Genomic DNA, 19,358 nt, shown 5'->3' on the forward strand with positions numbered 1-19,358 from the left:
TTACAAACTTTTCATTTAGAAAACAATAGAATTCTTTGTTCCTTTTGTTTAGACATACGTTATTCGGACAAAACGTCAAAGCTCTTAAATTTCGGACAAGATAATATTGGAATAAAAAAATAAAAAAAACATTCGAAATAATTATAAAAAAACAATTACTTTGAGAATTTTATTTTGTTTACCGTTCAAGTATTTTAGTTGAAAAATATTTTTGAAACAAACAAAGGCACACCTGAAAACAATGTAAATTTTATCTCAAAAAAGGGTGGAGTCGTTAGACACAATTTTAAGACAAGACAGTCATAAATGACAGGCACTCCACCCCTTTGTGCTTTTATGATGCAATACTTTTGATTTTATTTGTTACGCGCTTTTTTATAAGAATATACTCTTTAAGAATATCACCATCATCGAAATGGGTAACATAACCTTAAGTATGCCATTTTTAGGGCATTTTTTATTATAGATTGCCGCCAATCATCTCCAAGTAATAGGCTCAAAACTTTCACAAAGATCTCATCCTATGCTTCAGTTATGTATTACATGCTGAATTTAGGTTGACTTTGGATTATATCCTAAGAATACTGTAAGAATATTTCAGGATGAATTTCAGCAGAAAGTTAAGAATATCCATAATGAAATGAAAACACCATTCTTGTAAAAAAAGCGTCTTCAATATTCGAATCATATTATTTTTATCAGTGAAACAGGGGAGCCTAAATGATTTAGTCTGTTCCAAGTTTTGTGCCTAGGGGTTACTAGGTTTGCGAAATGACGTGGGGTGCCGTACGATCTCTGAAAATTGGAAATTTTAGGGTATAAAATCGAGGAACAAAGAACGAAATTTCATGTAATCTCTTACTGGGACTTTTTCCTAATAAATATTTGATATTTTTTGTAACCCTCAGAGGGACTGAAATTAGATATTGTGATTTTTACGACCTTTAGAGGGACTTGGAAGGTCCAAAAAAGGCGGCACATTCTTGCATGCACCCTCTATTTGCCTAAGTACCGGGGGGGGGTTATGAAACAAGATTAATTTGTAATTTTCTTGCGAGCCCCTCATATACAGTGAAAAACAACCCCAAAAAACGACTGTTGTGAAGAAAACTGGTAAAAGTGTGAAGAAAAGACAAAGAGTGTAACAAAAACGGGAACAAAAATAAAAATGAATTCTTAAATCTCAAACTATAAATATTCAATCAAAACACATGTACATCTCGACCTCGAGACTATAATTTTTTTCACATCACTCTAACTCGAACCAACAAAATCAGAGAGTACATCTGAAAAACATCCGTGAGCTAGTTCCTTCTTAGTTCCCCATATCAGAAGCTGTGTGAATTTAACTCATACTCGCGAAGCAAAATAACATTCAATTTCAATCTCAATGACAAAATGCTCATTTATAAACCTTATCTCTTGAAAAAATATTATGACATAAGCTTTTAAGGGGGTAAGTAAGTAAAGATTCAGAAAACGTCAAAAAAATTGAAAAGGATATAGAACGAAGAATTGATTGAAATGTAATGAATTAATAACAACTATACTGAATGGACACCGTATTCAGTTGATTTATTAGTTGCGTTCATTTTTTTCAATGTGGGTGAATCACTTCTCGTTTCACTTCAGTGAGAAAAATTTTCTGCTTTAATCAATCAAAGTTATTCATTACAATTTCATGGCTATACAGCATTCTACCTTATACCTCAAAGAGTCATCTTAGTTAGGGAATGTGATACAAACACTCTCTAACAAGAGAAAAATGCTGTGATTTTTTCATACCTAATATTCAATAACATTTTCATGATTGGCGCGTTTACTTTTTTGAAAATATTTTTTCGAAAATAAATCTAATCAGATATTCAAAATGCCGGATTTTTTTTTTCTGTTTTCAAACATCACAACTTTTAACTGACGTCAGCAAAGTCGTAATTTATTGATTTGAAATATTGCTTTCAGCTTCTTCTTTATAAATTGTTTATAAATTTCCTTCAAGATAGTGTGATATGTTGAAAAATATTTTTATGTTCCAGGCCCCAGTCCATTTTTGAGTATATTCATATTCAAGAGGTCTGGAAGCTAGTTTGACGCAGAAAGAAGCTATTTGTTTAAGTTGTTTTTCACCACGGGGAACAAATCAAAGAAGGGCATACCGGTTAAAATTTACCAAACAACCATTCTATGTGTTTAACGCTTCACAAAATGCCGCCGGCATTTTCTTGCAAAATACTTTTAGCTTGACCTAAAGCCGTTGGCAATGATTCTGTCGGCTTTTCAACCTCATAAATAAATCATTTTTACACTGTTTTTGTTTTTCAGCATAACATATGAAAAAAACGTGAAAAACAAAATCGAAATGATAAACAATCTTCTCCAATCAGCATTTTTATTTTACATTTACCCTTGGCAACGCAAAATTGGATTCTAAAGAATGATGCTGTTTAAATGTCACTCTGGTCAATAGAGACTATATGATTTCTACGTCAGCTTCTTTCATCAATAAAAATTACTTCGTCTCTTACACATTTTTTATAAGAACAAACTATATAAGAACATAAGCCTTCAATGGCAAAAATGTTAAGAACAAGTTAAGAACATTTTAAGGCTTTGGACTCGAAAACAACCAATTTCTTAGGAAAATGGACAAAAATACATAAAAAAATGGGAAAAATAAGAACATGTAAAGAACATTTTTAGGCTTGAAACTCAAAAAGCTAAGAACATCCGAAGGCTTCAAAAATTTTGGATGTTCTTATAAAAAAACGTGTATTATGCTATTCATAAGAAAGTCCTCTCCTCACCATGACCTAGACACGAACCAGTAAAAAACAATAACAATATTGTTTAGATCATCATGTCAACTGACTTTCAATATTTTGGAGCCTTTTAAATATTGCAAATTTTATACATTCCTACTCCAGTCTCCTACTGGTCTTAACAAAGTTGCATGCATAGTAGTTGTACGTTGTACTAAAGTTCATTTGCTTGAAGTGTACACTAATAATCTTTGTTTTCCTGGCCATCCTCAACTTATGCTTCAATTCTTACATTATATACCGTTGGAAAGATAATTTAGATCAATATAATTTCCAAGAAAAATCTCAGAAAGGGGCTTCAGGTACAGAGTCAGGGTCCTTTTCAAGTTGAAATATCTGACTGCAGTTTAAGTATAGAACTGGACCTGAGAAGCTCTAAAATACCCCTGAATTAATTCCACCAACTTTCCTCAGAGGATCTTCTTTCCCTTAATGTGGACACCATTCTACTTCATGACGATGGCTAGCTTGAATATACATGATCCAACGAATGTTTGGGAACGATTGAAAAATATGACTTAACAACATTTGATTCAACGATTTTATTAAATACATGCTTTTTTATTAGAATGATGTTTTTTCATTTCATGATGGATATTCTTAACTTTTTTGGGAAAATCATCCTAAAATAACTCAGCATTCTTAGGTAAAATTCAGACTAGATTTAACATTTAATACATAAATCTAAAGTATGGCATTTCTGTGAAAGTAGTGAGCCTTACTTGAAGGTATTTGGCAATTTATAATGCTCTAAAAATGGCATTCTTATCTTCAGTCACTTCGATTCCATGATGGTTCTTAGCATATTCTTAATTTTTTGGCCAATTTCATCATGAATATTCTTATAAAGTATATTCTTATAAAAAAAGCGTGTAGCAGGCTAGAATTGCACGCAACCATACATTGCAGCAAAAAATTGGTCAAACTCGTACCCTTACAGTGCATTTATCAAAAAGTCCACCCTTAGTGCATTTCTGCTATCTTGAAAAACAAGTCTGACTACCCCTCTCCCTTGATCAAACCTTACCAAACATTTAGGTAAGCACTGCATACTGCTTTTGGATGACCTTTATATAGCTAAAGCAAAAAGGCGCCAGACAATGAAATCACCACATTCAATAATTTTAATCTCAATTTTAATGAGTTAGATAATTATTTTCGAGTTAATTTGTTTATTTGCTTAAATCTGAAGGTTTGAAGCAGCGCTGAAAGTATTCAAAGACAATATGAACAACTTTCAGTTCTCATCTGGCCTTCTTATCATGGGCTGGTGTTGTCAAGCCCACTCCCCTATCGTGGAGATACTGTTCTCCCGAATGAATACATATGTCTTTTTGGCAGTAGTTGCGTGGTCAGGCGCGTGCCACTTTATTATTTAATTCATCACCTTAAACTCGATCCAATCCTTTTTTTACACTTTTTTATATTGTCTTTAGGTGTGAAAAAAAGACTGGGACGGTTTTAGGGTGGTAAAACGAATAACAAAATACCCGCGCTGCAGTTGGCGGCTACGGTCGATACATAATATGTCTTTTGGCAGTAAAGTACATTGACTTTTAGCCAAAGATAACCATAACACTAACGAGCTTGATTAGACGATCCTAAGTAGTGTTTCTTACCTACCAAAGTAAGTTAAATTAAATTTTACCAGTGTAGAATGTGTTTTATTGAACCCAAGTAATTCAACTTCGACTAGGCTGACATCCGATCCGTGTTTCTTATCTGTGGTTTTGTAGAGGTTTGACATTTAGACTAAACTTTGACTTGTTTCGCATAGTTGAGAGGTCGACGTCAAACCAGTAACGACTTATTCATAAAAAGTTTGTCTCCAAAATGGTAATACCTTTATACATACATGGTATTTCAAGCCTGCGTCCTCAATTTTGTGCGTGCCACCACTGTTACGACAAAAATAGTACCAGTAAGATATTCAATTTATACCTCGCAGTAAAGACACTTTAACAAAAAGCACCATTGAGATGGCCATTAATCATTAGTTTTTTCTTACTTACAAATATTTATAGAATTTAAATTTATCAATTTCCTATCCACTAGGCACATCTCATCTTTTCGATGGGACACAGCGAGATTGCTTATATGGTTGCTCAACATGATTGTTAAAAAATTTTCTGTTTTCGATGAAAGTTTAAGATTTGACACAGTATTGCATATAGGTAGCATGACAGTGCAGAAAACAAATCAATATTCAAGTGCCTTTTTTCTCCTTTTTTCCTTTTCTCGGCCACGCCTAAACATGGGGGTACTAGGTTTACAAAGGCATATGTAAACCAAACTTTCAAAAGATATATCACAGCTCACCTCTCCACCCTGCTTGAAATATCATTGAAACCAGTCCGTAGGTGCGATCAATCCTTTAATTTTTGTTTTTATTTTTTTAACAAGACCAGAAAGGCTATCTAACTCTTGAATCTCTTCCAACACGGACTGAGGGTTGCAAGGATATTGAATGACAAGTATGTAATCTTAAGTAATCTTACGACCGCAGCCAGAAGCAACCCGGAGGCTCTTCTTTCGATAGCACCAGAAGGTAACGGAAGGCGCCACTCTTTCTCCCTGGATTTCTCCATTTACCCTTGATCATCCTCTTAATTACTAAGTACGAAGTCTTTGGTATGACCCGACCGGGGATTTAACCCATGACCTGGTTGGTGCACTGTAGCCGGATGATATACCTTTGCACTTCGGTCGCTAACAGACACTTGAACAAGTTAACTCATGTCATGAGGGGAATCGGGTACCATTATTGATTGTGATGTGCCCTGACACTCGTGAGATTAAGCCTTGCGTGAGCTCCGCTCTCTCAGTGTCGTTTGGGTGTTCCAAGATATACAACATATTTTGGAAGTTACATTCAGTGCCATAACATATTGGCAATTTTGGCTATTTTACCATTTTTCGAAAATTGAAGTTCCAGCGAGAAGGTCAATTTCGGCGGGCCTTCAACTTGGTTTCAACGAATATTTCGATCTGGGAGGGATTTGTTGGTTTCTAGGTTATGTTTCAAGCCCTACCGGACCATTTTTGAACTTTTGGATCCTCAGATCCTAAGGTCGTAAGTTTTAAATCTAACGTTAAAACTCAGAGCTAAAACTCTTCCCTTCCAACCTAATTTAGAGGGCTTCCAAATTGTTTGTGGTTATAAAATTTCGTGGGGGATTTCCCTTTTTGGGGTAAGACTCATCCCAACAGCTTTTATGGGGTCTATATTTATCATCGTCATAATCAACTGTCTATCGAGTCTTTTTAGAAGCGAAGAATGGGATCTTGGCTTTTTCAAAATCAGCCTTGAAGGAACAAAACCAGGTTTTTGAATTTAACAACCCTTAGTGGGATCTATGGAACAAATGTTTATAAGAGCAGTACATCCATTTGCAGATTACGTAGTATTTCTATATTTTAGATTTCAACATGCCCGTATTTCTGCTGTCCTAAGAGGTCCGTCCTATAAAACAATAAAGAAGCGTAGTTGTGTAGTGGCAATTTTCCTTGTCTCCCGCCTATGAGGCCCCAGTTCGACCACCGTGTCACTATGATTCGCTTGGCAAGTGAATGCATCTTCGCTTAGGTCAACCCATGCCATGTGAGGGGAATTAGGTTCTCAACGTCAGTTGAGTTAGAATCTGAGAATGTTCTATCTGTCTGTTTGTCGCAGAAACTTTAGGGCAGACTGGAGACTTCAAAAATGGTCGGATTTTGCTGGAATTCTGCACACTTGTTCCTTGGATGGATATCTTGGGGATGTTGTTTTCATTTTTTTTTAATTTTGATTTTTGGAGCGTGGGACGAGTTTTTCGCCAAAACGAGGCTTAAACTTTGGGGCAGCCTAGAGACCCCTAGAGACCTCAAAAATGGTCGGATTCGGCTAAAATTTTGCACACTTGTTCCTTGGCTGAATTGGAATTAGAAAACATTCTGGCAGCTGAATATCCGTTTAACCTGTTATTTTTAACGGTTTTATGCGAGTTCTTCCACCCTATTATTTAAGAACATTATCGTACATCTAACATTCAGAGTCAAGGTAGTGAAATCCAGCTAAACGGTTATCCGAAAACCCAGAAAACCAGCCATCTCAATGTAAAATGTTGCATGCAACATGGAATCCGTGTGCAGCTGTGTCATAATGTCATAAATATTGCACTTGTACAATAGATTTACAATCAAAGTCATAATATTTGAGAAAAAAGGGAAATTCCCACGAAATCTTACAACCACAAACGATTTGGAAGCGCTCTAACTTAGGTTGGAAGGGTGGAGTTTTAAAAAGAGACTTAAGACATAGGACTTTAGGATCTGAGGATCCAAAAGTCCAAGAATGGTCCAATAGGGTTTAGAATATAGCCTGGAAGTCTATAAACTCCTCCCGAATTGAAATATTCGAATAAATTTATCAATTTGCCCAAAAGCGACTTTCTCGCCCGAACTTTAAGTTGCTGAAAACAAGGAAGCCAACAAAAATTCAAAGATCCCATGTCATGAATGTTTATAACTATACATAATCAACAATCTTTACTTCACAACAATCACATAAAAAAGCTGGTGAAAGTATATTCCATAAGTTTGTTTGTCTTTTGAATATATCAACGTCCCAACCAAGCCAAAAACAATGTATGAATAAAGTCAGATAGACAATGCAATTAAATGACACGAAAACAGTTTGAATTTGTGTTTATAAACATTAAAGCATCAAAAATCTTCCGTTCTCAGTTTAGCAAAAGAGTTGGAAAAGGCCTCGCTACGTTTTTCTGTTTGTGCTTATATTTTTTTTTTCATCCATAACTCCGAGAAACTTAAATATTGTGATGAGAATTGAAGAAAAAAATCAGCCGTGTCCATTCATTTTATCTTCCCTCTTTTTCGAGGGAACATTGCCTGGGATTGGATTGAAGCAAAATCCCGTTTAGCACCGTTTGGAACTAGTCTGTCTTTCCAAACCACTTTCCCGCAGCAATTTCTATTTTTTATAAGAACTCTTTATTATAAGCACTATTCCCCGCGTTCCTGTGTCCAAGGAAAGACAGATGCTTGTTAGTCTAGTCAAGTCGTAGTGTTTGTTAGCGCTGTGATTTCTACTCCTTCGGGGGTAGGGCCCTTCCCGAATGATTCAGAGCGTTCATATCAATTTAAGAGGACTATAATTATTTTTATTTGTATTTTATGCACCACCAGCCGCTATTGGAATATCAGTAAAATTCGAGAGATGAGCGTGCTACCTTTTCAACCACACCCCAAATTTAACATTGGTAAAAAAACCGCCGATTTCGCTTGATCTTTGTGTCTTCTTTTAGCTGTTATTATTTATGTTTACATTAATCAATAAAAGTGTTATCTCAATAGCTTCACTTTCTTGTCAGGGCAAAGTTCGCTTTCGATACAGAAGTACTTTCCCTTATGGTCCTTATATTGCAGGTTATTCAAGCCTTCTTTTATGAGAACAGTGTTTATAAGAACACGAACAGTAAGTTCTTAGGTATGAACAATACCTAAGAACAAATTCAGAATCATCTGAGGCTCAGATATCAGAATACTTTTTAAGGAGGTCCCCCAGTCGACCTTCAATTCACGTATTCACGCAATTTTTTATTTGCAATTAACGCAATTTCTGTTCACGCAAAGTTTTCCGATTCACTCATTTACGCATTTTATTTCACGCATTAATGCAAACCGTTGAGAGGGCCCATTAAGACCATTTTCAGTCTTTAAGTTAATAAAGTAAGTAAAAAGAATTAAGAGCAAACGTGGCTGAATGAAAGTTTAATGTTTTTTTATGAAAAAGCGTGTATACTACATAATCTACGACCGTATTCAAATTATTGCTACATCAATATGGATTACCTTCTACCAATATTTATTCATCTATGTTTATTTTACTCCCAGAAATTGCATGCAATGCATCTGAAAGGGGTATTTGAGAGGTTTCGGTTTATTACAAAATATCCAAGAAATGTCGTCTCATATCTTTGCAAGGAATTTACTGTGACGGTATCATTTCTTTCGATTGCAAATGCAAATTTTCAAAGGTCTTTACTCAGTATAAAATCAACTGTTAAACGAATGTTTCGCAAATATTTTCCTGAGAGACATATACATATACACAGGCTTAAAAAGACAGTTTGCCTGTGCGGCTAAAAGTAGATTCCTTTGGTGTAGCTGAACCATATAACTCAACGTGTACACGTGCAGCCATCAAACGTGGGAAGTAGTAAGCAGTCTTTTTACGTAGTTTGTAAGAAACTGCTTTCATTTTGAACCGCTGTAAATCGCATACACAATCTACTTGTAAACATTAAGCAAGTTCTTTATAGACAGCGATATTGGAGCAGTCTTTTTTGGACAAGAGCCTTACCTACACCAGAAGTATTTACTTTAGAAGCATGGATAACAAAGCAGCAGATATTGATTCTGAATTCAATGGTAATGAGCAAACCGGAACTGAAGTCATCGACAACAACTCTGTTACACCAGAAGTTCTAGCGAAACAACCCTGCCCTACACGAAAGAGAAGATATCAGTGGTATCAAATCAATCCAGATGCTATCCCATCTAAATTAGCATATTTCTTCGAATGTGGACGTCGAATAGGGTTTAATCCGAACTTAATCTTATTTTTCACAAGCATTGGATTGAATAAAGCTGAATCTGGATTCATTATCGGTCTCAGGTAAGAAATGTTCTCTTATTGATTTCAGTTTTTTGGTCAGATATGAACATCCTGATGAAAGGCTTATTTGTTTGTTTTTTTGGAATTTCGGTTCTTGCTTAGACGATTTGACGGTATTTGGGAAAACAATTGACGGGATGGTGTAGCCCCCCTGAAGCCCCTCGAAAAAGTCTATAACAAGAAATCAATCAAGTATTTTGCCGATCTGGTGGATGAACTAAATATATATAGGATTGACGGGTAACCTCACCTTTTGTTTTATGACTTTTTGCATGTTTTATGGTAATTCGATATAATTCTATTCTTTCGTATTACAGGATGATTGGTATGATACTTGGGGCACCATTCTGGGGATTGATCGCCGACAAATGGCAATGTCACCGAACGGTCATCATTCTAATGACTATATCAACACTTCTGGCAATCACTACTCAACCCTTCATCAGTGTTTTTTACGGAGATCCTGATATGAATCAATGTCCTTATCAAAAGATTAACACTAAATCAACGACACTAAATAACTCAATCGAGCTATTATCGAACTGTAAAACATGCTACAACTCGACTTTCTCAAATAACTCTAAATCCTATCTATCAAATGTGGAAAATACTCAAAACAATACACCAGAGAGATTTGGGGCCTTATTTTTAGCTATGTTTTCCATCAGTCTTTGGTTATCATTCGCGGAAGGAAGCTCAATAGCTTTCATCGACACGGGAACGTTACGCCGTAGCCAGTTATCAACGCAACGTAAATTCGTTTACGGTCATCAACGTATGTTCTCTGCCATCGGCGGCGCTGTTGGAATCTTTACGGCAAACTTAGCGGTAGATTATTTCCCGCAAGCAGCCATAACCTGCTACACTGGCATTTTCGGCGTATACGCATTTTATACCATATTTTATGCACTGTTCACTATCATTTTGTACCGTGGCTTAACCTTCAAAGAGGTGTCTAGCAACCAGGGTAGTAACATGGAAAACAAAACTACTAACGGCACTGAAAATCCGTCCTCAGGTATTGAACATCAGGGAGATAACCATACTTGTGGAGATAACAAAACAATCAAAGACAAAAAGAAGCTACACCGTATCTTGATTCAATCTCTACGGAAACCCGACGTTATTTTCCTATACGTGACAACATTTGTAAGTGGTTTGGTATACTCACAACACACAAGTTTCCTCTATGTTTACCTAAAGGAATTAGACGCTCCATCAATACTGTTAACCCTCTCAATAATTTTCTCAAACATTTCTTCAATTTTTGGCTTTTTCTTTGCGCAGAAAGTAATCAATTTATTAGGCGGAACATGGCGCACCATCCCGGTGACTTTCGCTTTTTATTTCATCCGATATTGCGGTGTTGGTCTTATTAAAAACCCATGGCTTGTTTTGATCTTTCAACCTCTACACGCTGTAACCGCTACACTGTATGTCGCAAATGGATTAACTTATCTGAAAGAAACCAGCCCCTTGCCAGTCATTACAACCCTGGTTTCCCTATTCAATACAACTCATTATGGACTTGGAACCATAGTTGGATCAAGTTTGAGTGGATTAGTTTACGAAAAATACGGTGGAAGAGTGCTTTTCGTTTCGACATCCTTGCTAGCAATTGTTTGGTTCATTGTCTCTCTACTGTTTGCTGTTTTTAAGTCAAGAAAAAACTGTTCCAAAAAATCGAAAACCATTTCCTCTGACTTTCCTTCAAAAGAGTCTGGTACTGAAAACAAAACATTCGAAATTGAAATGGAGGAGCAAAAAGGAAGTCTCTTCTTGTTGTAGAATATTTAAATGATGCTATTTATAAATTCAGGAAGCCTATATTGACTATAACTGAGGCCCCCCCCCCCCAGCGGACCCTAAATTCACGCATTCACGCAAAATTTTTTCGCAATTCACGCATTCACGCAAGTTTTTCTCGAAATTCACGCAAACCCGATTTTTTGGGAAATCGGGGAAATTTTCGGAAAAATCGGGGAAATTGTCGAACATTTCTACAAATTTGGGTGAAAAGCCAGTTTGCAGAGTCTGAATTATCAGAGAAGTCGTTTGTTTTTGTTAAGTAGTCGAGAGTGGGGCAGACGTTAGACATTACAATATACTATAAATGGTAGAATGCCCTCGTATACGAGGCCCCCCAGCGGAACCAAAATTGCAAGGCTGCTACACTCGAGATATTTTTCGACCGGATCTGGTCATGCACTTGAGAAAAACTTAACTCAGTAGTGATTTTTTCCTGTACGCCTGACTATAAGCACATTAGCTTAAAGCGCTACGTAAGTTTTTAACTTTAATCACATGCCATCACGCAAAATATTTGATTCTTCTAACATGTCACTGTCGTTTAGAAAAGGTGAAACTTCTCCAGTTAAGGTATCGCGATAGTAATTGAAAAGATATGCGCCGCAGGCGAATTTTTGTACAAAAAATATCTTAAATCATTATCAAAAATAGGTCAAACAAACTCCAGGGTGACACCATAATGCTTAGCTAAGGAGTTTGCGCAGAGAGGAAATTTTTTGCATTTCTGTCACCTCGCGTTTGGCTAAAAATGCTATCTTTAACACCATAGAAAAAGAATGTAGTCTAAATTCGTTAGAGGCGAGGTACGATTGCTTGATAGTTTGCAAAATGAGGTAAAAGGATGAACATTTGTTGCGAGCGAAGCGAGCGAAAAAAAATTTTAAAAAGAATAATTTTAATCAGGGCTCGCGTCTTGATTTCTTAACGTGGAGGGGCCGAAAACATAGTGACTAAGGGAGGCGCATGGTTTGCGCCGACAGGGGAAAATTTCTATTTTCACACTCTGATGTGCTTAAATACGACTCCATTTCAGACTGATTTTGCCAAGAAATGAGGTTCTCAAAAGTCTGCATCATGGTTATTAAATATTTCTTTGAATTAAAAATTTGTGGTGAGGCCTGACTAAACTATACTTGCACTCGACTTTTGGCGAGTGCTGCACTCAAAATCTCGAACAAACGTGCCACGTTCTGCAAACTGGGTGAAAAGGGAAATTCCCCGAGTTCACGTAAAAAACAGGTTAGATTCACGCATACGCGCAATAGAAAATGGATTTTCACGTTCACGCAAGTTTTTTTATTTCACGCATTCACGCAATTCTTTTTCAATTTTCACGCATTCACGCAACCCAAAAAGCCCATTCACGCATTCACGCAAACCGCTGGGGGGGGCCCATAACTTGAGTTAGCGGAGGATAAATTTTTATGGATAATTGTAATTTATTATCATTAAAATTTTAAACGCAGTTACTTTTCACCGTTGGACTCTTGTTCAAATTTATTATTTAAGCTCAATGATTTCACGTTCCATTCATTCTTAACTAACTCCTAGAATTGTTTTTCAACTTTTGTAACTTTTATCCATAAGACGGATGCGATGAGACGGATTGGAGGGGAGGGGGACTTTCAAAGTCTCTCTCTAAGCGTCGTAAAAATCGCAATATTTAATTTCAGTCTTTCAAGGGTTACTCTATTATTTATCCCTAACAAGGCTAAATTTTAGGAAAAAGTTTTGGTAAAGGTCTCAAAATTCACAAAATTTCGTGTTTTTTTTCTCGATTTGAGACCCTAAAATTTCCGATCTTCAAGAATCGGGCGGCACCCTCGTCATTTGCAAAGCTAGTACCCCAATTTGCTTAAAAACGTCAGACTACCGCAACCCAGGGAAATTGTATAGAATTTTTCATATTTTCATATTTCATTGTATAGAAGTTTTTTCATTCTCAGATTGCGAAACGGCGTGAATAATTTTCAAAAGAGCATGGCTTTATATTTTTGATCTGCACACGTCGTTTAATTTGTTTCTTCTTTCAGGAACTACTATATCATTCAATGTTGTGTGTTTCACGTTTTACAATGTGAATGAAGACCAAATTTCTCAAACCCCATACCCCACTGGAAAATCGCTTAAGAAAGATTTTAAGTTCGGTTGCTAAGTAACGGAAATAAAAATCCATCCACGCATTTACTCTTGTCTCCCGAATAGACGGGGGGGGTCCGAATAAGCAAGATAATCCGAATAAGGAAAATTTTCTAAATTCTAATAAGCGGGGGGATGGAATAAGAGGGGGGGGGGTTAATTTGAAGACAGAATTTTTTTTAACTGATATCAATTTCAACAACAAAAAAGAAACTTTAAAAAAATGAACACGTAAAATGAGAACCAATACTAATAAAAAGGAAAATTTTAAGAAGTTCAAGGTTTATCTACACTGTAATAAAATATTGAATTATTCGAATTTAATAAGCGGGGGGGGGGTCTTAATGAGAGCGGGGCGGATGGATTTTTTTCTTTTAACAATTAGCGAGAGGGCGTCTATTCGGGAGACAAGAGTATATATTTAGACTCACTCAATATTTTTTTGTAAGCCACCCGAGTACGATTCGTGTGTCGATACTAATGTAATAATGCGATGCCGGCCCACGTCTAGGTCGACACCACACTATTAACGGGTGGAGGACTAGTTCGAACATTAAACAGAGAAGGGGAGACTGTACGTATTTCTGTGCATGCTATATACTATCTTACATCTAAAAGAGATCTTACCTGACGCATTCCAGAAACCACCGACTCCATTCATATCCGAAACTAGACTCCCAGATCAGGCGATCTGAGCAGAGTAAAACACTTTCAAGTTCATTCAACCGTAACGAGGGCGTTACGGGCGTGGAAGGTGGTTTCTGGGCGTAGTACAGAGGCTATAGAATCGCCTCTGTACACCCCTCCCCGCCCTGTTAAACAGGTTGGGAGCGGTTTCCCCTACTACAATTCAAATAAATACCTGGGATGACCAGGGCGTTTCCGACTGAACCAGTACAATAGCAAATCCTATATAATAATCCTAAAAATACTATGAAAATAAACATTAAATAATCTAAACTCTAATGATAAATACTATTCCTATAATCCACATAATATAAGGTTAACTGTTTAAATAATAATTTTTTCAAGAACATATTTATCTTATGACCTAAGTAATATGAGGTATAATAAGGGAGGAGGGTGGACATTTCCCAATCAACATAACATGAACCATATCATTTCTACTCTACGGGGTCTAAATGACCCCAGAATAGTGTCTCTCTTTGTGCCAAGGCTAGGATAGAAATTGTCTGTTGTCTATGGTGATGGTTGATTGGAAGGGAGGGTGGAAACCATGGTAGCACTGTTGTTTTCTCGTGGGAAAGTTCTTCGTTTTTTGTTTTCAAAATAGTTCATTTTGTTGTGTTGTTCGGTATTATTTTTAAATGTTGCTTGGCGGTATCTGATTGGTAGGTTCTTTTCAACCAATCGTGGTGACTGCACAGAGACTGTCCCGCGGGAAACTTATTCATTGTTACTGAAAACATATCATTGTTGTTGTGTTGTTCGGCATTACTTGTAATGGGTACTTGGTGGTATTTGATTGGTAGATTGCTTTCAACCAATCGTTGTGGCTGTACGGAGAGTATAGTTTCTTTTAGCAGTAATATTTTTTCATTGTTTCTTGGATACCCGTTAAGATGGATCGACGTTTTACACTACTTTTAATACCAATTAACGGACGTTGGAACGTCGTGTGGTCATGTATCACATGTAATTTGACAAATATTGCCATATGTCCAGGCTGCTTGAATACAAAAGAATTTGAAGATCGGCGGAATGGGTCCGTCTTGGCCACCAGGTGTTGTGGCCGAGTTTGGCGCGGCTGCGAAGATATCGTCTGCTGCTATGGTGTTCCGGTAAGTGGTTTCTTTTCCTCTCTCTTCTTTCAGGGGTTTCGTCCATCGTCGGTCCTTCTGGGTTGGTTTAAGGTTTAGTCTTCGTTTTGGTATTTCTGTTTCCCAGCCTGGCATCCAACTCCATTTCCACACTATTTCAATTACTTTCACGGCCCTCCTCCTTTTTACCTATATCAATAGACTTCCCTCCCCCCTCTAGGTGAGATTTAGTCGCGGCTGATAGAAAAAGTACGTGTCTCATGGCTATCGCCTGCCTATGAATTTCCAGTCAGGCTTTATTCTATTTCTGTAGAACCTATCTCATTATTTATTTATTTATTTTTTTTCAGGCGCACCAATTTTTAAATCGATGATGAGTTTCACACTTGGAATTTTCACTTCAAGGTAAGATTTTCGATGTTTTGGAGGCACACAAAAACTTCCCACAAAATAGGTCTCTCTCCGTTACTGCCTACGTATATAAAATAATTCAAAATGCCGTTATATAAAAAAATCTATTATCTAGTGCCTGTGTTCCTGTCCCGATTATACCCTCGTTTCGTATTAGACGCGTAGGAAAAAAATCGAATTTTTAAGTCTCAAAAATATTTCTAGCACTAGTGCAAAATTTCTCAATTCCAATAAAAATTTCTCTTTGGGATAAGAACACACGGCGTGTGAAGGCTGAGGGTGCGTGTCCGTATTACGATTATCTAACGCAAAATTAAAAAACTCAAAAAAATTCAAATTGGATTACAGAAATAGCTATACTTACACCTCTGTGTCCCTTCTGTAGATCTACCTTTGTGCTTCGAAAACTGCAAGTAATTAGCCTCCGTCTCAGAACGCGGTCAGAAAATTTTGCGGATAATTTCACAGCGAAAATGCATCCAGTGAAATGTTAGTAATGTATCATGATTCAAGTCGACTGACATAATTATACACATAATACATGTTACAGGTTCTGCCTACGGATTCTCAAGCTCAGCTATTATAAAACTATTACATGTTAGTAGCAGACCCGACTGACCAATGTTATGTAGCAGGTTGAAACACGAGTTTCTACTGGAAAGATGCAGTTTGTTTTCAAGTTAAATCTTCAAAATAAAGCAAACTGTGTGGGTTTCTTTACTTCCAAACAACCTACCAATAGTTTTGGAACACTCCATAATAAAGGAAGATGGCTCTTCTTGTGGATTGGCTTTCTGATACCCCATATAAACACGATGTGACATGAAAGTGAAGAGACATGATTTGTTGGTTTTTGTTTGATTTGTTGACTCATATATCTCATGGCAAATGGGATAGCAAATGACTTTTCATGTATTGCTTGGTTCTACATATGAAAAACCCAACTTTGAACACCTCCAGAATGTTGAAAAAAGCATTTTACGAGATAAGTTTCAATTATAATTTTCATGGAAATTTTTAATCGCCAGATTTGGCTTGGCGTCAGTTTTGTTTGGTTGATGTTTGGTATTGTGATCATTAAAAGCAATGAAATGCCACACATTCACTCTACACATGATGCCTCCAGCCATGATTGGTATCAGAATGTTGGAAAAAAACATTTTACGAGAAATTGTTGTTATGTTGATAGAAATTATATTGACTTATTTTTACAATTTTGGCGGTGTGGGTTTAGTTGGTTGATAATGTTTACACTGTGGGATGGTTTTCAAAAAACTGTTATATTGATTGTTGTTTGTTGGAATTGATTACCAAAAAAAAGAGAACCTTATTTTGATAAATACTTAATTTTTTTCATGAATCAAAAAAAACCGTGTGGATAGTATGTCTTGTAGTAACCAGTGCAGTGTCTGTTTTCAAATTTTGAAAGCTCTATACCTACTGAATCTGTGAATTGAAGCTCTGACTAGCTCTATGTTTAAAACTTTGAGCCATGTTTTTTTCTTTGTTGCTATTAAAGATAGATTTTTAAATTGTCGTAATGTAAATTTATGCTAAAGTTTTAGTTTTTGAGTTTAGTTCATCAGTAGTACATACAGTAGTATTTTTTCAGTAATCCTTTCTTGTAAATATAGTAACATTTAACCAGACTCACTGCCCTCATTAATATTCAAATTTGTATTTTTTTTAGGACTGATAAGTACATATTTTTAAACACCAAAACAAAGCAAACAACATGCCAGTTCTTTCTGGACAAATATATATGTATACTTTATTGTGTGCTTTAAGTTCTATTTTAATCAACCTTCTCAACTGCTGATCTTTCAACTATCATTTAGGAGTATAGAATGGGCTTCCATAGTACCATTTTCTCTAAGTATTTTGTGCAAATTTTCAACAAAGAAGTAGACTTCTTGACTGTCCTTGTCCCTTATGTTAAAGTTGTTCTGATGGAGGACATTGCTATTTTTGGTAGCCTTCAAATATCAATAAGGAGCTTTGGTGTAAATGTTTTTTCTGATGAAATCATACTAATCTGAAACTATTAGGCCTTTATGAACTTTCTAGAACAATAATCTTGCTCCAATCTTAAGAAACACTGGAAAAATAGGTTAGCATTCCCTGCCATAATTTCACAGATTTCCTCTGCTTTCTGCTTGAAAACGCTGTCTTATAGCCGAAAACGAAAGTGAAACTGTGAAAACGTCCGCAAATTCGGGCCCAGTCCTCTTCCGAGACGGAGGCTAATTGTGATTATTAATACATTTATAGGCAATGATTGCTCTGTATTTACTGATGTTGTTTTCATTTTATTTTATTGTTCAGGTAACCGATGAAACGAAGGCAACGACTAACGTCCATTTCGTTGGAGTGTGGTGCAGTCATATAAATAGCCTAATTCTCTGGGCCCCAACCTCGTTGCAGACCCCAACGTGAACAGAGCATTATAAAAATTAAGACCGTGATGAGAGAGTTAGAAATTGAGAAGTTAGAATGGTTCTCGTTTTCTGGTTCCTTAACGACGATCATGTTCAGGCTTTCTTTTCGAGTTCTTTTATTTTCTCCTTCTTTCTTTTCCTTAGCTTTGGCCTTATTAGCTTTCTTTTGTTTTGTTCTGCGATTGAAGTCTACAATGAGGTTTGGGTCTATAATATTTTCACTAGGCTCCCAAGTAGCCTGCGACAAGGGATATCCTTGCCACTTCACAAGATAACTCGTGATTCCAGATCGTTTTCTGGATTTCAGAATTCTTTCCACCCTATAAACCTGGTCTTCCTGTTCGATTTCCACTGTCGGATCTGGGACGTGCGGCATAGAATCTAAGGGGATGCAATCTAACGGGACGTCACAAAATTCGTCCTCTCCTTCGACCTCATTGTCCGGTCTTTCCCTGGGGGTGTACTTCTTTATTCTGGAGGCATGGACATTTACTGGGACTCTCCTCCCCTCTATTTCGAGATTAAAATTTACAGGCGAAATTTGTTCAACAATACGATATGGTCCATGCCAACGGAATCTTAGTTTATTAGAAAGGCCCTTGATAGAGTCCGGCACGTGTAGCCATACCAAGTCTCCTACAAGAAAAGGCGCGTCCACTGGTGTTTTTCTTTCTTCGTTCGCTTACTGGGATCGTTGCATATTTTCTTTCGCGGTCTCTTGGGCCAAACGAAGGGAGGTTATCAGCTGTTCCTTCTGTTCGGCTAACTCTCCCTCTAATTCAGTTGGTGGTATAAGTGCTACGTCTAAGGGCATTCTGGGGTCGCGGCCGTGGAGTAAGAAAAAGGGAGTTTCTCTGGTAGTGGAATGGGGGGTAACTCTATAGCAAATAGGGCAGAGTTAATGTGGGTATCCCAGTCGTCCTGAAATGCGTCAGTGAACTGGGCGAGTGTACGTGCTAAAGTTCCATTATACCGCTCTACCAGTCCGTTTGTCGCTGGGTGATATGCTGTGGTATGAACCCTCTTAATTCGCAAAGCAGTGCTGAGTTCGGCAACAAGCCTCGCTAGGAAATTCTTTCCGCGATCCGAAAGAAGCTGCCTCGGGGCGCCAAACCTATAAACGATGCGTTCTAATATTATTTCCGCTATTAGAGGAGCTCTGGTGTGACTAGTCGCGACGGCCTCTGGCCACTTTGTATACGTTTCAGTGAATACTACTATATATCTGTTTTCCCTGACTGTGCGCTTGAAGGGACCCAAAACATCGATGGCCCACGCCGAC

General features: G+C 37.0%; 2 protein-coding genes across 2 annotated transcripts in view; one reads left to right on the top strand and one right to left on the bottom strand.

The window, feature by feature from the left end:
* Positions 1-19,358, bottom strand: part of LOC136809840 (thyrotropin receptor-like) — a 133,425-nt gene that overhangs the window by 8,389 nt on the left and 105,678 nt on the right. The gene's annotated exons all lie outside the window — the stretch shown is intronic.
* LOC136809824 (major facilitator superfamily domain-containing protein 6-like) lies at positions 9,081-11,286 on the top strand. Its single transcript, XM_067066377.1, has 2 exons — positions 9,081-9,498; positions 9,816-11,286. Exons 1-2 carry the CDS (start codon positions 9,212-9,214, stop codon positions 11,284-11,286), a joined length of 1,758 nt encoding a protein of 585 aa, XP_066922478.1. The 5' UTR covers positions 9,081-9,211.

This window comes from Clytia hemisphaerica, unplaced genomic scaffold, assembly GCF_902728285.1.
Source record: "Clytia hemisphaerica strain Z4C2 unplaced genomic scaffold, Clytia hemisphaerica genome assembly, whole genome shotgun sequence".
In the NCBI taxonomy this organism is placed as follows: Eukaryota; Metazoa; Cnidaria; class Hydrozoa; order Leptothecata; family Clytiidae; genus Clytia; species Clytia hemisphaerica.